The following is a 21,035-nucleotide window of genomic DNA, read 5'->3' on the forward strand; positions in this document are numbered from 1 at the left end:
AATATTGTTTGCTTGCAATAAAAACGTTGTATCAATCTTTAATGTAGATTATAGTATTTTATGTCGTCAAGATCTCAGAATTATTAATGAATGTGTTACATGTTTGTTTTAGTGAAGCGCAGTGCGTAGATTTACAGTTACCAGAGACCAAAAGAGTCGAGATTTTTGTTCCAGTAGTGAACGAACCGAAAGTGAAAATTAAGGAGAAGAAGTTCGATAGTTTGAGAGAGGTAGGTGAAGAGAGTATTAAACAAGAACTAACCTTCTTCAAAAAGAGAAAACCTAACCCCAATCGGGGTAACATCAGGCAGCGTTTAGATGATGAATGATTATACTGTTTTCATAGTAAATCATCTTTAATTAATTCAGGTATTACATTATTTCCTTCAATATTGTAAAACTCCCGATAAAACAAAAACCGATCTTCAAAACCTTTTCAAACACTATAATTCGTCTGTAGAGAAATAACCCCAAGGCCCACCTGTACAAGAGTAAAACAACTAGAAAGAAAAAGAAAACCTTTTTATACTTTTTTTGTGTACACACCATATTTATTAGGAGATCTGGCTTAAAACACTTTTCCATTTCGTCACAGTTTTTGGCATGAATGTGAATCAGCTGCTCTGGAAGTGTGCTACGTGAGAGATTTGTGATAACTGTGCTCACTGATGTGTCTGATCCGTGACATATCAGAGCCAGGCACTACTGAACTTTTCTTGTCAAAGGCTTGGCCTGTAGATATTAAAATGTATTTGCAAAATACGTTAATATTAAAAAAAAAAAAAAAAAAAATTCTCGGACCCTTAAATAAAACTGTCCGGTAGGTTGACAGTCAAAAACCTCGGAAAGGCCTAATTTCGAAAACTTCCAACTTAGACTATTTTTTCCCTCTTTTTGAAAAAAACAAAAAAAAACATTTCCCAAATTGATTTAATTTAAAAAAATAACGAGCTTATCCTCTTTTATAAGCAACAACACTATTGATTTCTAGTGTGGCATTCAGAAATTGTTCATATTCTTGATTTTTATTTTTACACCTCGAAGTGCTTAAACAGATTAACCAATTTTCATGATTAAGGTAAGGTAAGCTAAAGGGAATTGTATGTAGATGTGTCTTTAGGGCCTCGATGTGCTTAAATATACTTCAGGCGTAGAGTTAACCCTACGTTTGAGGCCCTTCTTAAAGTTCTGTACATCTAATTTTAGTCCTTTTGATAAAATTAGGCTGATAAAGAGGATACTAATTTCATATTTATATTCGACGTATTCATTTCAGAGAAAATACTGAAATCGTGTCGTATTCGCAATTTAATTTTTGATCCCCCTCTTAGGTACTATAATTGCAGTTTAATTTTGAGAAGTATTTTATTTATGCATTCGCATTTTATTTTATGTGTCTCTCTTCGAGAGAATTACGGTAATCGCTATTTAATTTCTCTTTCTCCTTTATAATTCGCACACTTTCTGTTATCTTTTTTTAAAATAAAAATTATTGTAAAAAAAGTTTATTTTTCTTTTACCTCTCAAAAAAGAAAGCAGTTATAATGTACCCGCAACTTAATTATTTTTTTGTTTAAACACTTTCAGTATTTAATATTTCATAATGATTTGATGATTGCTTATAATTGCTCTGTGTAAAATAGTAAAGAATGTGTTGCACTTTTGTATATTATTTGAATAAGCATAATTTTTATTTTTTTATTTTTTTTTTAATGATTTAAGGCGCGTAAACATCTAAGGTTATTGGCGCCCGGAGCTTTTTTCAGTGCACTGACGGCCTCCGGACAGTGTTCTCTTTTTACAGACGACACTGTCCATCACCGGACAGTGAGCTGTAAGAAGCTCCTAAGAAGAGAAAATATAAGGGTCAGCAGCTGGATTCGAACCCGGACCTCCGCATGGGAATCCAATACGCTAACCGCATAGCTAATCCCTTCCCTACCAATAATAATGTATCGCAAGAGCTCAGCAAAAGAATCATGACCACTAATACAATTTAACTTGGCTTTCCAACACTTTTTAAGAGCAGCCCAATCTATAGAAAAACGAAAATATCACCTTCATCTGTCTTCTATCCTTAAAGTCGGGAAAAAAAACTTTTATAAACTCTTCCTAGGAGCTTCTTACAGCTAACTGTCCGGTGATGGACAGTGTTGTCTGTAACAGGAGAACACTTTCCGGAGACCGGCAGTGCACTGAAAAAAGCTCCAGGCGCCAATAATCTTAGATGTTGACGCGCCTTAAATCATTTAAAAATAAATTATTGGTGCAGGAGACTTGGGAACCAAGGTACTGAAAATTTATTAACAACCTCGTTGAAATACACTAGAAGGTTTCTGTATTTGGTTTTCAGAGAGGCATTGTCATGTAAAACGTACACACCCTTGGTCTTATTGACAAGCTAATTGTACTTACATAAAACAATAACTTTCATTTGAAACATTTCTCCAGAAAAATTCCATTAAGGGCTTTTCTGAGAGAAGAGGGAGGTTAGGCTTTCCTCTAATGTGTCATTCATGTTTGTTGTACTGACTTACTCCCTGTACAATAAGAACCACATGTGAGACTAAATTTTCAAACGATGAAAATCGGATGCCTGGTATTGGCTCTTTACTGAATATAATTTTCCTTCTTTCAAGATTTTCTCGTAATCGGCTACTATGATTTTGTTAAAACTTGGTGGAGTGATTACAAAATCTACAACTTTTACTGAAAAACTTTTTTACGGGTACATCCTCAGAATCGTGTGAGGAGCTGAGTAGCTTTCTTCTGAAGTTGTAAGAATGAAATGTGACTCAATCTTTCGGATTTTTAAGAAAATTTGAAAGTTGGAACATTGATAGAGAAAAGTGGTCAGATAAATTAGCGTGGGTGTTCACACCAGATTATTGGAATAGAAACCAATTCCTGGACGTTTAATTTTGATATGTACTTCGAGAAAGGGAAAAAAAATTCTTTTTCACTTTTATTCATTCCAAAAAATATAATTTTATGTAATATTTTAAGTGAAATAAAGGTTTCATTTATTTCTTTATGACGTCTTTGACATTGTTAAGAAGGCAACCAATTGGATTATTGCATGAACTTGTAAAAACCAAAACATTATTTCACTATTCTTTTATAAAATTAACTTGAAAAAGTTACAGAAATGCGGTTTATTCCTTGAAAGAATTAATTATTTAGCAAATAAATGTAGAAAAATGGTAGTAGTGTCATGGAGATAGTAAAATTCATACATCCCTCCGCCATTCTTATTAGTTTAGAACTGATGGAAGGAATTACTTGTTTTTAAAATAAAGAAAACTGGATACACAAACATTCATTATATTTTTACTATATATATATATTATAAAATTAATGTAACGAATTTTAGATAATACTATGGGTTATAGTACATCTTTTTCAAATCATAACTTTATTTTGTGACTGATCTTTACATAATATTTTAACTTTAAATACATTGTATCACATTAACTGTGTGTGTTGTAATGGATTATTATCAGATTTATAGATTTATATTATGAAAGAAGTAATTAAGGTAAGGTTGCATATATATAATTAGTGGTAGTCCACAAGTAGAGGAAATATTGCACCAAATTGCGTTTTACATAATAAATGATGGTTGCATCGAACTCTATTATAATTCGTTGTGACAAAAGAAAATTTAATAAACTTTTTGCTGTGATTGATTGTCCCTAAAGAGTGCAGTTTTTTAGTATTTTTTGTCTCTTGCCTTTGTTTAACTTAAGAAATAAATGCAAATTTGTTTCATAAATAATGCATCTTTATAGATGCAGAAAATGTGAATATTATTAATCGTATTTTACAAACAAACCAAACAATTTTTTAGACATAAGCAATATCATATTATTATTTTTTAAACTTGAATAAACAAAGAAGTTACAATTACCTAAAAGTGGAAAAATTTTATGTTTGTTTTTCTTAGAATATCTCCAGTCCAAACTAAATCAAAAAAGTTTAAATCAAAATCAAGATAAAGTAGATACAACAAATTTTTTATCGCATTTATGTAATAGGCCGATAATTGTCATTTAATGTACATTATATATAAACAAATAAGTCTAAATACATACACGTTTTCAATTTAATATGTATATATATTTATAAATTCAATATTATACATAACATATTTATATATATATATACTTACACATATTTCTAAATAACTTCCTCTTAAATAAATACTTTAAAAAGCTGAAAACTTATCAATTTAATTATTAAACATTAAATCAGAAATACAATTAATTAATAATCTAATATGTATACATTAGCTTTGGTATTACATTAGTCTATAGGCTTGTAAACAAATTTTATAACAAAACAACCTTCTTCTCACCCAGAGAAAGTAAAAAAATCGCACATATTCAGTGTACACTAGTTAATATGACCTGCCGCTATCTCGAACACCAGGCGCAACTGAATTACATTGAAACAAATATACGTAGGCCTCTCAATTTACAGGAGAAATATAAATTTAAGCAAAACCAAAATTGTCTTCGATATAACATCAATTCATCTTCTCAAGAGGGAAGTTATACTTTTGTCCCCAAGGCCAAAATTTTTTTAAATGTCTAATCTACTTCAAGCTCCAGATGTAATTTAATAGCCCGAAAGGTCTTTTAAAATTTCAAAATTCTTCTAAAGAACAGCAACATATCTTTAAGAAAAAATTACAATGCATCATATTTTTTTCTGGTCACAATTAGACCCATTAGTCCCCGTGCCAACTTAAATTGGTCTTAAGCTTTGATATATCAAGGATACGTTATGCCAGAAAACATCTCCACAAAGTTTTCTGCAGTAAAGTTGTCTAGGCTCTATAGTGCCCATGATAGGAAGGGAGGTAACCTTGTCAGATTCCGATCTATTTGCTAGTCAGGTCGCCAGTTTGCGATATGAGACCTCCGGCAATTAGAGACCAGACGGAATAATAAGCAAAAATGGAAATAGAAACCCTGGACCGTGCGAAAAGTGGATGATTTCCTACTAGAACTGCAAGAAGCAGAAAACTTCTCTCTTCACTTCACTGGGAGAATTAGGGAACCCTGTGAAAAGAAAAAAGAGGAGAAACAGCCCCTTAACTACTCTTTGATTGCATAGCGATTAAAGTTGAGAAATTTTGACCCTTGAGAACAAAGCAGATAATATCCAAAAACGACTATGTAGTTAGGTCAGTAAGCTTTAGCTACGACATATTCGGAGAGAAGGAGCAGCAAACTTCTTTGCCTTGGGGACCAGAAATTATCCCGCCTTCTTTTCTAAATGATTTAGTCTCCATAGTCAGCACTTGCAGTCTCCAACACACGCCAAAAAAAAAACACATTTAATGGGTTTTAAGTCTCTGATTTTACTTCATGTTTTCCCCCAAACCGCAGCATTAATGGCAAATTATTTGTAGTTTCAATTTACAAATAATTTGCACAATTGAGAGGCCGTGTCTCTAATTGCATCTTTTTATTATCATTTATGATGTTTCACTTTGGGTTATCTAAATTCAAGCGACAGATTAGAATTTTTAGCATCATTGAATGCTGTTTCCATTTTATTTTATTTTTTGCTGATTTCGTTTTTGGAGACTCATGCTAAATTTAAATTGAAAAATGGAACCTATTTCTGGAATCAAAAGTTAATAAAGGTATATTTAAAACGAGAAGATTAAATTGTTGTCCAAATGTTTGCTAAAGATGTAAAACGAAGTCTGAAATTTGTATTTCCCAGGAAAAATGAGAGCAAGAGTATTTTTGTTTTTTGCCAGTCGAGAAAATTGGCTGATTTATTGCTAGCCGGGTGATACTGAATACACTTGCTAGAGTTGATGAAGACAAAGATAAGTCCACGGAAACAGAAGAGAGAATCAAAACGCGCAATAATAGTAACAGAGGTTACAGTGAAGTAGAGATAGAAGAGAAAGATCGTTCAGAAAATATTCTGGACATGGACCAACTACTGCATCCATTTTGATAAAATGATTACAATATTCTTGAGAACAGGATTTTATTGTTTATGCATTATTTAATTATTTATATTAATTTGATGGCTAAACCAGGAAACAAGCATGCAACACCAATTTCATTATTATGACTTTTTTGACTACGCCACAAAAGAGAATTGAAAACTATTGTTTTATTTTCAATGTTTTAATATCTTAAAGCTTATGTAATAATATGAGTTCTACTTAACAAGTACCTACCAACTTCTTTTAAAAACGATTTTTTTATTATTAATTTATTTGAATATTATTATTATTATTAACACATATTGATAAGTATACAAGAGTGGAGGTATGACACTCCAGAGCAGGTTCATTTTACTTCCGGGTCGCTTTTTTTATATTTTAAACAGACAGGTCTCAAACATTTTGGAGATGTGTTATATTATATTATTTCAGCTCAATTGAATATATTTTAGCAATGAAATTTCAAAATCATCAGGAAATACAGGCACTTTAAGTAAAATATGTTATGGCTTACAAAATTTAACTTACCTGTGAACATTCTGATGTATTAAAATTTCTAGTACAGGGGTTGTTCGCCCATGTACTGCGACCTACAAAGCTTAAACAGATTTGCTTTAATGCAAATGTTTTTTGTACAATCGCAGGTTTGCTACTTCCGCAGCCACACACCACTTAAGAAGATTTCCCTTGCGAGTGGGAAGTCAGAAATTTTCTATTTAGGTTAATAAACGTCTGCAAACGGAAACAAAAAAGAGTTCTGATCGCCTAGCAGATGCATTCTTGACCACACGGCCAGTGACTGCCTCAGCTCGTTAATTGGTCGAAATATCAGGTGATGGAATTTGCGCGGATGGGTTGGCTTGTCTAACAATATGATAGGTTAGGAACGAAATGCTGACTATTTCGTAAAAAAATAAAAGTTTGTAGATATTTTAAAGCATTAATAAAATGTTGATTTTCTTATTTGTTTTCCATTTACAAGCATTAGGCCTCTTACTAATAAAATTTAGAATTATTGAATTATACATAATTATTTAGGATTAAGGTTCGAGAAGTCTTTTACCTGTTAATATAATATGGTTGCCAACTTCTCGCTTGGCAGAAAAAATTAACGAGACCATTCTCCTTTTACACTTTGGCAACGCTAATTCTACTTTTACACAACTGATACGCAATGAAAGTTGGACTGAGAGATTAAAATGAATCGTGAATTTCATCATTTATAAATTAATAGATATCTTTTATAATTTCTATTTGTTTATCCAATATATTTGGAAATCGTGTTTGGTAAATAAGCAACATCTGGTAATCTGGTGTCGCTTTTACGGGTTCCATTTGGACCAGATTAAAGACCCATCAACAGACGACTCCACTCTACACCTTTTAAGAAAATTTACTTTAAGCTAGTAGGCAGGTGTGCCCAGTAAGCAGGCGAAAAGCAGTCCCCCCCCATGATTGGTCATGTTTTCTGGCATTTTTGTTCGTATGTTAAGTTTCGCTCGATATTCTTTCGATCAGTTCAGTAGAATTTTGACGCCCGGTTACACTAATTGCTTACCTCGTCCGATAACTATCTAGTAATATTCAACTCAACACCTCCACACTCGTCAAGAGAGGGTAAGAAGAATTACAAGCCATCATTTTTCTATTCCAAGTGGCCTCAGGTAACCATTGGCAAGAGTTTCGGCTGTGGCGAATCCCTCCCCTCTTTTGCCGCCCAGTCAACCATTTCATTGTAAATGTTGTAAATGCTTTTGTAGCCAAAAATTGAAACAAGTAAATTGAGATTAAAGGTGAAGGTAAAATTTGGGAACGCCTCTTGTTAATCTATCTTGAAGATCTAGCACGCTAAGTTGAAGATTGATAAGGGGCAATGGTTATTATTGGTTGATGGCATCAAGTGTGTAATGCTGGCTTGGCCGCCAGGTTACAGAGGAGCAAGGAGAGAATTACTTCTACTCTGCCTTACCCTACGCACCCAATTCGTCTAATCAATGTGAATATAGAACCCGTTAATTGGGCTGCTTGTCATAACATGGCTGAAATGCTATAGAGGACGTATTTTTATTTTTCATTTTTTCGAATATGATTCAACTGCGTCTTTAGTTCCGAAATCAGGTATGGCTGAATAGTGCTTTCCCCAAAGCCTGATCAACTTGGCTGTTTTCCGGCATTCTATCTTCGGCGAGTCTTTGACCCACTCATTCCCCAAACGAAGAGTGCTACGAGTATTTCCGCAACCAAGAGTATTTTTACCCTAGATCTTTCAACATTCACTCTAGAAGTAAGCAAATGGAAGCCTTAAGAGAAGTTAAGAAATAATATTCGCCTATCAGTAGAATTTCAGCCATGTTACGTCGACCAGGCCAATTCAACTTCGAAATGTATATCACATTAATTAGAAGTGCAGAGCAAAGAGATACTATACATGTCTCTGTTTAATTATTCGCTCTAGGATATTTTTCTGGTCATGTGCTAAACAGCCCAGGCTGAGGCAGTCATTTACTAAGAATCAAACTGCAATTCTGCTAGTCCCACTTCTGCTTAGTCTGATCTTCATACGCCACTCAATTAGCAAACATCAGAATGTTCACTCAACAGGGATGTATTTTCCAAAAGTTTTGTTAAAGAAAACCGATTCGACTGAAATAATTTTCAGTTCAGTGAGCCGAGGATGGCTTATTGAACCAAGAAGTGAAGAAATAAGAAACTAATAAAAATAATGCTTGTAGTTCAGTGAACTTTTTTAAAAATGCAGCGGTAATTCGTTAGTGCTCTAATGCGCTTATAAACATTTAAATTTAATAGACAAGATTTAAACAAATTTTGGCAGAAAATATATTTCAAAAAATATTAGAAAGTATTGAGGATAGAGCAAAGATCTTATTTAAAGTATTGACGTGAATTGGAAATAATAAGTATTTTAAAACATTATCAATATTCAAAAATTTAAATTAATTAATATAGTTAATATCTTATACTAAGAGTAATCCCTTCGACCCTATTTAACAACAACCATATACTTAGAAAATATATTTTAAATGTGTCAACATATATTTATAATAAGTTTGCGCGTAATTAAACATTATTTTCAAATAATTCTATATTTACAGCTCATTGGTTTGATTATTTGTTATATATTTAGAAATGTGATTCATTCAGTCAAACAAATTCGTCACCACACATATGTACCAAATAATTATAAATCTCTTTTTCAAAAAGATAAAAAGAATAGTAAAGTACATCAAAAAGCAAAAAACAATACTGAATTGGAAAATATTTAATTCTAGGGAAACGATATTCCACTACTAATAAAATTATATTAAGTGCAGTGGCGGAGCCACAATTTGAAGACACGAGACGGTTATCCCCTTCTTTCCTTCCGATCAGATGTATTTAAGTTCCAGAAATTTTACAATTGACTTAGCAACACTATCCAAATTGTGTTTCCCCTTAGGGATGTGTCTCCCTTAGGGATGGTTATTTCATAGAAAATGTTATCATTTCTTCAAATTTGAGAATTACTTTAGCTATTTTTGGATAGGCTAGACTTCTTTAAACTGAATGCTTAATGATAAATAATATAAAAGTTTAAAATTTTTAGAGGTTTAAATTGTTTCAGATAAAATTTGTTTGGTTAAGGTAATTAGATAATACAAATAAATCAAATAAACTTAAATTTGGTGACGTGCAATTTTATTTATTTATTTTTAGATTAATTCGTATTATAGTTATTGGGGCTTAACCTAACTAATATAACAATCTATATTACAATTCTGGGGGCCAACAGTTACTAATGTAGGTTCTTTGATTTTTTGGTATAGTTCTCTTTTAGTTTAGTTCATTTGTACCAGACGAGATTTTTTTTTAAATTTCTTATATCACAAAAGAACCTAGCGCAAGTAACACTGCACGATTCATAGCTAGAACTCATTATCTTTAAAATAATTATAATAATGTATGTTGCAAATATTTCAAATTAATTAAAATATGTGCTTTTCAACTAGTTTTTCAAAAGGTCGTAATATACATATATAGGTCCCAAATAAGACGAACATGATGTAATAAAATATCTAGAAGTAATATTCTGATGAGTATATGTATGTTTTTCCTTTAAAGATAATCCAAGTACAAAAACTTAAAAGTTCTCAACGCAAAACAATACCGTTAAAAGATGTAGCGTCAACTTGTTCTGACATATATTATTTTATGACGATTTTTCAATCATTATTGAAATCTTTTTTTAAACTTTTTTTCCCACCTCAAGGCGTCGCCAAAAGGCACTTAGAACAATCTAAGTGTTCCTTTAATCAAAAATTAACTTCCTGTCTTCCGGTCTAGCATAACACGTAAATTAACTCAGTTGCAAATAATAAAAATAAGTATTGCATTCTTTTCCTCAACGTATGAAACACAACACTGAAGAACGAACGGACAACATTAAAGGTACTTCAATTCCAATTGCCATTTCCTCAGCTTCTCTTCTCACTTCAGTCTTAGTCTTTCACCATCTCTTTTTCCCTCCCTCTGCCTTAGTCTGTTAGACATCCGCTGCGACGACAACTGGAAGTCAATCGCAGAAATAAAAATTATAATTATTTACCAACGTCTCAAATTATAGCCTTGACCATTCTGTGTCTTGCTGCCCAATGACTAGAACTCACCTATCCTACGCAGAGATTTTGGCTGAATGTTATATCAAGTTAGCAGCCAAAATTGTGGGACTTTAACTGACCTAGGACTGAATTAGCTTCCGCTTATTTCCTTAGGCTTTTTCGTTCCAAAGAAAACCTGTTCTACTTTGCGTTTCCTTAGGAAGTACATACATGCTCTCTGGATTTCTACAACAAATAACCTTTCTTGGCTAAAAGAAAGTACGAAAATTCTACAATGTTTTGGATTTCGTTGTAAACTGAGCTCTTTTCCATTTAGCTTAACTTCTGTCACTTTATAAGTGTCACTAAACATGACATCCAACGAGAAGAGCGCTAAACTCATCACTAGTAAGTACGTGACTATGTTCTCCTCTGAACTTGAGCCTGAACGTCGCCTGACTACAGAGACTTCTTCATCAGTTGTCAGCTCAAAATGGAAGTGTATACCTTCGCCGAATTCTGCTGAGTCAAAACTTCAACGCCAGCCAGGCACCAATTTTTGTCAGTAGAAATATAATACCATTGTGTATATGAGTACCTTCCAGCCAAAATTGTTAAGGCTTACAACTTAAATTCAGTTTCGGAAGTTTAGTTCTACTTGTATGAATCCACAAAACCCGACTTGACGCAACAGCGGTATTGTTTATATTTTTAAAAACATTTAAACCATTCTCATTAGAAGTAGAAACGAACACCTACTCTTCAAAAGAAATGTAACGCACTTCATTGAGAAATTTATTTAAAAATATAGGACCAAAGTCCTTCTTTTAATATTTTACCGGTCGGGGACGCTGAATTACAGGTTTTAACGCATTGTAGCTCCGTCACTGATAGGTGAGAAAATACATCTTCAGATATGTTTTTCAGTAAAAATATCTTTTCAGAAATATGTTAGTTGAAAATTTAAATTAATTTCTTATAAATAAAAAAGAGAAAAGAGGTTCAGTTAAAGACAAGAAGGAGTTATGAAGTTAAAGATTTGTTTTTTTTTGCAATTTTCTTAACAAGTATTAAAGATATCTAAATGGCTCTAACTTGACAACTAACAATAAAATAGAATTCCTCCTGAAATAAGGTGTACACTCAATAAGAACAATAACAGATAATGAAGCGTATAGAGAGTTACACAAACTCAACTGAAAAAAAATGGAATAAAATTTTGCACAATCTTTCTAATCTCTCAGGCAGTTTTTTTTTTTTTAATTCCACTAATCCAGGTACTTTCTTATACATTTAACAACATATTAATATAAATATTACGTAAAATAAATACGATCTAGTGATAAAAAACTCAGACAATTTAAGTCTAAACGTGAAGGAAGAGATTCCATTGATAATGGTGATCACAGGTGGAAAAGATTATATTTCTTTTACATTGTGGAAAAGGAAGAGTGGCCGTTCATTACTCACCTCGAGAACAACTAATTCATTCAGTTTAAAGAATGCAGTCAATACTTTTTGTTTTCATACTGGACAGTTTTAAAGGAAATAATAATTCTTTTTTAAAAAATCCAGAGTAGCTACTCATCCAAAAAACAGTTTTTACATTCGAATTCATTTCCTCAATAAAATAAAGGTCTAGAAAAAATACCGCCATTTCTTATTTATGTAAAATTACAATTATAAACAAACCGTTCGACTTTTTATTACTTGAAATAGCTGAAAGAAAGCTTTAGCAAAGAGTAAAAAGTTCAATGTTCAGATAGATCAATTATTGAAGTATTTTATCAATATTGTCAGATGTACGACCTAAGTGGGAAAGCCTTGCTTTTACACAAAGGCATTTCTCAGATCTCTTCCGTTTTTAGACGCCAAGACAGATCTTAGCTTGGCTCCTTCTTGGAAGGTTAGTCGAGAGCATAGTTCTGCAAATCACCTCTTTCCTCATAAGCACCTCTTAAAGAGACCTGTCGCCTACATTGCAAAAAGGTACAAATTGTCTTGGCGCTTTACCAAGGGATCCCATACCAAAATTTCAGGGTCTAGCTTCACCATTGTCTCTGAAGTAAACCGCCTCAACGTAGGCACTGTCAATAAGAGAGGTAGAACTTAAGCCCAGGAGGGAGGCAACCTATATGACGCCGCTTGAACGAATCCTGATACCCATATGATGGTGTAAGAAGGGCTGGAAGAAATGTGCTGTCAAAAAAAATTTGATTTCTTTTTCAATTTTGTTAAGCAAAAAGTATTTCACAGGTAAAAGATCAAAAAAAGTTTAAAAAAAAAATCAAAATTTATTATTGTCCCTTCAAAAATTACTGCATGTAGGACGGAAACCTACAGTTAAATATATTTTACACTTCAAGGATTTTTAAAGTATATTTACTTAATTAAAAGAAAATATATCAATCCAAGGGAAATTTAAAGGACATCTTAACTTATTCATGAGCGCTGTATTAAACATAAATTTTTTAACAGCTGACATTTTATTCAACCAAAGGATTATTCCCATTATTAATAATGACGATTAAAATTTGTAATCAGATTATAATGTTTGAGCAATAATTTGATAAAACTATAGCACTATAGAACCAAATTCGACATTTCTTTTAATGTTTAATGAATAGGGAAAATGTCCATGAAAATTAATTATTTAGTGCAAGCTGAATTTAATATGAACCTAAACTTTGTCGCAAAAGAAAAATAGTTAAAAGTTTTCAATATTTCCAAATGTTCAATGTGTTCGGTTTCTGCAAAATTGGAGGAAAAAAAATAATAATAAAAATAAAAACCTTAAGCGCTCTAGAAGCATATCCTTATCGTATAACCCACCGACATATGTATGGGCAATGAGGAAACTACTAGGTATATCATCAAAACTCCTCAAATATTTAAGTTTCCACTAATTCCCTGGTGATAAACGAAATCGCTGTTTTGACAGCATATCACATTGGAAGCTTTCCTAAAAATCTGAAAACAATCCTAGCTAGTCTGACATAGTATGTATTTCTTACTGATCATATTAAAAAGCTTAAATACTTGAATATTACTGTTTTTTGGGGTGGATTGTTAGAAACTATTAATATTAAAGCAAAATATAATGACTACAGTGAAACCTATAGACGAGCATATTAAGGTACAGAGAGGTGCCTAACCTGCATCTGAAATCACAAGCTCGCTTCACCTACTTTCAAGTACATCCTTGATCCCACAGCTGGTACTCTCATAGTATGTACAGAAAATTTTACTTTATTTTAGAACATGTTAGTTTACAAAACTAAAAACAACCATTTGTATACTCTGACCGAACCTCAATAAATCGGAAAATGAACCAATTTCTCTGTAGCCGTTAACAAATCTAATTTTTCTTTAGTTTTAAAATAAAAATAGGTGAAACAATACAGCGAGAGATAATTACTCCTACTCGAGAGACCTTTATACTAAGAAATTGGGTGGCTTCTCTTCATAGATGACTGGCGTAATTTTTTTTTTTTAAAAAAAAAGGTGAGAATGCTATAGACTGAAGTGCAAAAAATCTCCAGTTTATGAAGAATTATATAAAACTAGATACATTGTGGAACATTATAAGAATTAAATTACGGGTTGAATATCTAAAATTACCTCCAAGTTACCCTGCACTTAGCATTCAAAAATAAAACAACCAAAAAAAAGGACTAATTATTTTTAATGATCCAAAGAATTAGATATCAAAACAGCCTTTACATGACACGAAGCTTTCCACGACCTGCGACTCGTAAGTGTTCACCTGCTTGTCAGTCTACTTAACGCTGCTTCTCATAACCTGACCTGCATGTCATAATCTACATTTATGCAACAGTCGCTATTTCCTGAAGCTCAGAGAATACAAATATCAATGATAATGTAATTTAAATTTTAAAACTGTGACAATTGTAATAATCATGCTTAGAGAAATGTTTTAAGTGAAGTGACGAGTTGAAATGACTAAGTGAATTCCTGCAGCTAATAACTTTCTCGAGGCTCTTATACACCTCGCCTACCTCTCCTCATCCCTTTCAATCTAACATCTTTATCACTATAATCTTTGGATCCTTTCTTAAAAAAAAACAAAAAAAAAACTGAAAACATTGAACAAACCCATCAATTTTCCTATCAACTCTGTAGAAAAATCTGTTCAACATTACCTACACATATTGAATTTTTATCTCACCATTTCAGTCATTCAGTAATTCAGAATAAAACAGCCGAGCGGAAGTATCACGCATTGGACGGTGCAGAGAGGGCCGTGGTTCCCTCTCATTCCCTTTTCTGCACCAAGTAAAACATTTTGGGATGGAGTAACACCAGTCGATTTAGATTTTTTTGTTAGAAATTGTGAGCTTCGGTATTTTATGCTCCTTGAAAAGAAACTTATCCCAACTACTTCCTCGAGCTGGTATTCGAGATTCTACCTAAGTAGAGTTTAAATGGGGCCTAATTAATCCCTAACTGTCTCTGTTCTCTCTGAGGTGGCTAATCACTAAAGGGAGTTTTAGCAATTTATTAGTCTACTGATTTACGCACACTATGTCCTGCTGGCTGCTTGCTACTTCGGCAAACTATTAACTAGAGTGATTTCACCGCTAAACATTCGAAGCTATAAGCTCTGGAGCTCTAATGTTCCCAGAATTGGATTGATTCCAAATTTATACATATTTTTCAGCAACATTAAGATCAAAACCTTGTCAGTTTCAGGTTACTACCTTGGTAACATATAGTATATATAAGGTGTAAAGGGAGATGCCGTTAATGGAGCCCTTCCATGTGCTTTCTTTGGCTGCACAGAGCGTCAACACTACAATTCTGAAATAAAGTTCAAACTGAGATTTGAGATTTAATCATAATTGTCCAGGGTCCTTCACAAAATTTATTCCAGAGAAGTACACCTCATGAGTAAATACGTTTAAGAATTAATTACTTTTACATCCCGAAGATGAGGTTAATCAGAATTATAATTTCATATTTTTTATTATGAGAATTTTTAGTAAAAATTAATATGGAGTTGTTCGAACTTCTTGAAGTAAGTACTTTCAAGTTGCCAACAATTGTTTTCTGTGCTATTGAATTGCACAAGATCTTTTTTAAAGTTTATTTTTAAATATTCATTTGTTACTAAATTGCTAAAGAATTCTAACTCAGAACTAATTTACATAAATCAGTGAAACATTTATTTTAGTAAAAGAATAAAATGAAAATGACAAGTACTTTCAATACGAGTGCAAAGAGACATTGAATTTTCTTTGTCAGCTAAGATTGCAGTCTGGAGCTTTCTTAATTCAAAGCGTGTTAAAAAAATAGATTGAAAATTGTTATTTAAAGTTCATTTTTAATAAAATTTCCCTGTTGACTCAATTGGCACCTTTCTTCTCCTTTTAGTCGTGCTAGTTTTCGTTTTTTTTTTTGTTTTTTTGTTTTAATTACAAAATAACCCTTTTTTATTTGTTTATATATTTCTTAATAAAGCATTTTATAAAATGTCAAGCTCGAAATTGGCACCTTTCTTTTTATTTATTAAAAAAATAACCAGTCAAAAAATATAGATAATATATATGTATTTATCATTTTATTATATATTATTTATAAATATTGTTTTTATATGAATAAAAAACTAAAATATTGTCAAGAGAAGTGAACGTTTAAGTCGCATAATTTTCTTCTTTATTATTATTACAATGATTTCAAAATTACAGCATATTGTGATTATTATTTTGATTAAGGACCGAATGTTTACTACAGGAGTTAAGTGAGTAAAACAACCATAGCGTTGTTTGCTTTGGTAAATTGGGACCACAACTATTCGAAGTGTTCTGAAGAAAAAATCGGTATAGGTGGGAGCGGCTAGCCACTTTTACACATTCATACATTACAATAAAATATTTAATGATTATTGAGAAACAAATGTCTACAATATTTAATTCATACAGTTAATAGTATTTGTTATGTATTATTTTAAAATGTATTCGGAGGGATTCAAATGTACATGTAGTAAAACAGAGTGTTCTAAAATCTAGTTATTCTTCTAAAATTGTTCATTAAATCTGTCTACTTTTAATAAAAAAAAACCTATCAATTTAAAGCTAAACACTGGTTGTGATTTCTGACAAGTATTAGAAGGAAAGAGATCTATAAGAAGAAACCCGTTTGTCTTACTGTGTAGCTATTTTGGTTCCTTTAGGATACTATCTCGCAGTACAAGTTACATTGTAGAAGCGTAACTAGAACTACAATGAATACTTTAACAACTGATTTACACTAACAGACCGACGATAGCCTCATGTGAAAAACAGACACTCCTCTTTGACGACGTGTTAAATTTGAATTCGAGCTTGCAAGGAATATTAGGTTTTCGCTCTTAAGCTTCGCTTACAACTTCAATTTCATTTCATTCCTAGCATTCCACGGTGCAATCGGCTGGTCACGCCGACTAACAGAGTAACAAACTGTTGGATTCAGAGGGGCCATTCTAGATGTGAATTTAATTAAAACACTGACGTGCCCGAGCAACAATGAGATGATCCTCACCTACTGGATGACTCCAGGACCTACGCTAGTGCTATCGGTGTGGGAGTGTATCTGAAGGGCGGCGCCGTCTACGTTAATTACTTCACTTTGGGTTCGCACCGTACAAAACAATTAAGAAAAAAATTAAAAAGTGCATGTGAATTCACAAAGTGGATATTTATAGCACCTAAAATTACTTCGGCCCTGGAAAGGAAAATTTAATTCTATTATAAATTGATTTTCGGCCGGTGTTTTCAACTATTTCAAACATTATGGGAGAAAAATAAATGACCTTGAGAGGTAAATGACATAATAAAATAATAGGGCCACTCGAAGTTGGCCCGATTGTTGTAAATAGCAACGACAAATCCCAGGCCAATTAGTCTATAAATGATAATTCAATTCAAAATAAGAACTATTAGTCTTAAGACTAAAGAAACGCGAATGAGGCCAATTAAAAAAAACATTAAATTTACACGATGGAAAAAACTTATTTCTAAAGTTTTCTAAATACTAAAGTGACAAGGTAAGTACAACCAGCTTTTTTGAACGGACGTTCTCGGTCTTTATATGAAGAGTATCTGCATTAAATTTCATTATTTCTGTAACGGTAAAAAGCGTTTAAAATATTTCAATCTAAGTCATCATGACAATACTTTAGTTGAAAACATAGATTTCAGCTTTATGAGATTAATTGTAGCAAACACGATGTCACAACCTGTGTTTAGGATTATTAAAATCTCTAATAATAATGGCTGCAGCAGAAATAACAGTTATGGAGGTGAGAAGAACACTAATATTCAAGGATTCTCAGGGAGATGATCTCAGGAATGTTCAATCTTAAACAACATATAGTATTTAAAAACGCGAGATCCGCATGACATTATATGGGAATCTAAATTTAAAATACATGTACATGATAGATTAGTAGAGCAATGTAACTTTGATTGTGTATTAAAGAAGAAGTATAAATTATGTTTGTCTCAAATAACGACATGTTTGGTCCGGAATATAGCTGTCAAGTCCAAATCGTATAATAAATGCAAGTAACGATTTACCCAATTGCATAAATGAGGAGACAGCGAAGATTTAATACATTTCTCCAAATTTACTTAATGAATAGATTATGTAAACTAGCGGTAATCAATGAATAAAAAATGTATTTGTTTCCTTTAAGCTATGAGAGGGAAAACCCGCTAAAGATGAAATTTTGTTGTATAAGGTGAGATAAAATACAAAATATTGGCACTACCTGCTGCTAACAAAATTTTGGATTTTTTAAAAATTATATTCTGTCGTGCACAGTTTAGCCGAACTAATTACAAAACAAAATTATCCGCGCGTACATAATAGTCAAATAAATATGTAAAACTATCACCAAATGCTAGGTTTTTTCTTTAATTTTCCTCAAAAGCGGTATCGAGTCCACAGCCAGTGCGAGTTGTAACACCTACATAAAACTGATTGTCACAAGTTCATTTTTTTTTCTTTTTAAGTAAAGCGAGATAAAAATTGAACACTGTCCTACCTATGAAAAAAAAAACCTTTTAATAATGTACATAAACAAATATTCTAAAACTTTAACGCTTTTTGAGTCTAAATGTAAACATTAAAATTGAAATAGATCTCTCAATAAGTGTGGCAATGTCCAAAAAATGGTATCATGCTAAATATCAGCTAAATATCTGATTGTTGCCTCCAAGATGATCGATAGTGGTAAATATGAGGGTCGCCCCTACATTATTGTTTACTATGGCGAATTGTTGAGACACATTATAGGACAATAGTATTATACTTAGCGAACATGAACTTTGTCCTTCATATACATTCTGAATTATATAGAACAGAGATGAGAGAGATAATCAAATCCCATTTTTGAATTTAAGTTTTTGTTGAAATGAATGTTTAAATTAACGTTTTTTGCATTATTATAAATTAAACTAAATGAATGGGTATAGTCAAAAAACTCAAGCCCGAAAAGCTGCAGTAACCTCAAACTGTCTACTTCATGTAACTTGTGAAGTCACCGAATGGCAAAAACGCCACAAACCGACGGTGCTAAAAAAAACTATTTCACTTAGAGCTGCCTTGATAATTATTTGTTGGGTTTAACAATTTACTACGAATATACTTGAAAATAATATACTTGAATAAAGGGACTGTTCCTACATTTCTCCAACAACTTACCTTCAATGGGAAAGTGATTTAGACTATATAAAATAGGGATTAGATCCCCATAAGTTACCATATCTCTCTCATCATGTTTCATTACCTCCGTTAACTCGTGTAGTTTCTGAGCATTTTTGAAGCTTTTTTATTCAAAGGCTTTGACCTGATTTCTATACTATTTCACAAACCTTAAGAAGATATAATGTAAATTTGGTCAATTACAAGGTAATGAAGACAACTATATTGTGTCAATTGTTAGTGCTCCCTCCGACAATGAAATAGGGCAGCAATCTGATCAGCCGAGCAATTTAAACCTTTCTACGACAACTTTTAAGGTTTCATTAGACTCTGCTCAATAATAAATAAAAATAAAATAATTAAATTACTTCGCGTTATAAAAGATCCTAAATTAAATTTCTTATGTTGAATGAATAAGATTCGTTCTTATTTTTATCATTAATAGTAACAATAATGCAAACAAAAATTACATCTACTAATTAAATGCTATATAAATTTAACAAAGATCGATATCCGGACTAGATTCATATATACTTTTTTTGTATTAATCTTGAAGAATCTTGAAGCGTACTCTGCTCTCCAGTAGATTCTATATCACAAAAGATCGATAAACGGATCACAATTCAGTTTATTTTATTTTATTTTTTTTTAAGCCAAATGGAAAATACAAAGTTCCATTATGTTAATTAATAATAAATATTAATCTCACAATTTAATTAATACTATTTAAATTCTATAAAATCGACGGTTCATACTTTTAAAATTTGTTAATTTAAAATTTTGACACAGTTATTTCTAGATTAGGAGGTAACAATGCAAAAGGTGTATAACGAGAGATTTAGGTGGTAAATAAACATCAAAAACGTTGTATTGTGAGTAAATAGCAATGCTGTTGCGGGCCTAAAGACTTAATTTTGTTTAAATATTAAGAATCATTTTCCTAAATGATAATGTCAAAATTGCAACAAAACTAAACTTAACAACATGTTAGGCACACAAGAAATCAATCTCCTACTTTTTTTATAGCTGAAAATGGGTTGACAAACAAGCTCTCGATGTATTCATCAATCACTTTTACACACACACACACACACACACACACACACACACACACACACACACACACACACACGGGCGCCAATCTTATCATAAAAAGTACCTCAACAAAAATTTCATAAAAACAGATTATGAAATTAAAGGAATACAATAACCTTGCTACCGTTCTAATAATAACTTCTATACTTATCTACATTATACTATGACGATCTACAACTCACTAATTTTTGGAAATGACTTCTCTGAAATTCAATTATTCTTGTTACTTTTTAGCAATGCGCTGCTTTTGTCTTTTTTTGTTTAATGTTGACGCAAGTGGCAACAATATTATTTTACTACTGCTGGTACATGACTAATGATGTCTTCTACTACAACTGAGATGATCAGGGGAATACCTGTTTGAGAGACGTGCCCTTCTGGCGGTTCCCTACGGTTTGGACTCTCTACTTATTTTGCTCTAAGCAGACAACGTTTGCTTGCTGAAAAATTTAAATAACATGTTACCAACATGGTTTCCATGGAGTGGTTTCCTACTATAACAGATGTATGCTCTTAATTTCTCGAAATGCACAAAAACTTTAGAAATTAATCTTGTAAGTAAAACGTAATTTAAAACGGAAAGAAAATATTACGTAATTACAAATATATATATATAATTTATTTAATGTCAAGGCTCTTCTTCAGTTAAAATAAAAAGAAAG

The 21,035-nt window shown here is 32.0% G+C and overlaps 2 protein-coding genes across 5 annotated transcripts in view; one reads left to right on the forward strand and one right to left on the reverse strand.

Moving 5' to 3' along the window:
• The window catches only part of LOC141457523 (calmodulin-lysine N-methyltransferase-like), a 21,432-nt gene extending 15,707 nt beyond the window's left edge, over window positions 1–5,725 (forward strand). For 2 of the 3 annotated variants that reach the window (XM_074134655.1, XM_074134657.1), the window contains exon 6: window positions 113–1,667. In XM_074134655.1, the coding sequence (XP_073990756.1) occupies window positions 113–329 (217 nt within the window). In that variant the 3' untranslated portion in view covers window positions 330–1,667. Of the gene's footprint in view, window positions 1–112; window positions 1,668–3,946 lie in introns of those variants that run through there. The other variant, XM_074134656.1, reaches the window with a different exon arrangement.
• The window catches only part of Plc21C (Phospholipase C at 21C), a 49,078-nt gene continuing 31,351 nt past the window's right edge, over window positions 3,309–21,035 (reverse strand). For both annotated transcript variants that reach the window (XM_074134627.1, XM_074134628.1), the window contains exon 26: window positions 3,309–20,813. The gene's annotated coding sequence lies outside the window, so the exon portion shown is untranslated. The remainder of the gene's footprint in view (window positions 20,814–21,035) is intronic.

Source organism: Rhodnius prolixus, unplaced genomic scaffold (assembly GCF_049639745.1).
Source record: "Rhodnius prolixus isolate KJV_2025 unplaced genomic scaffold, Rpr scaffold_22, whole genome shotgun sequence".
Lineage (NCBI taxonomy): Eukaryota > Metazoa > Arthropoda > Insecta > Hemiptera > Reduviidae > Rhodnius > Rhodnius prolixus.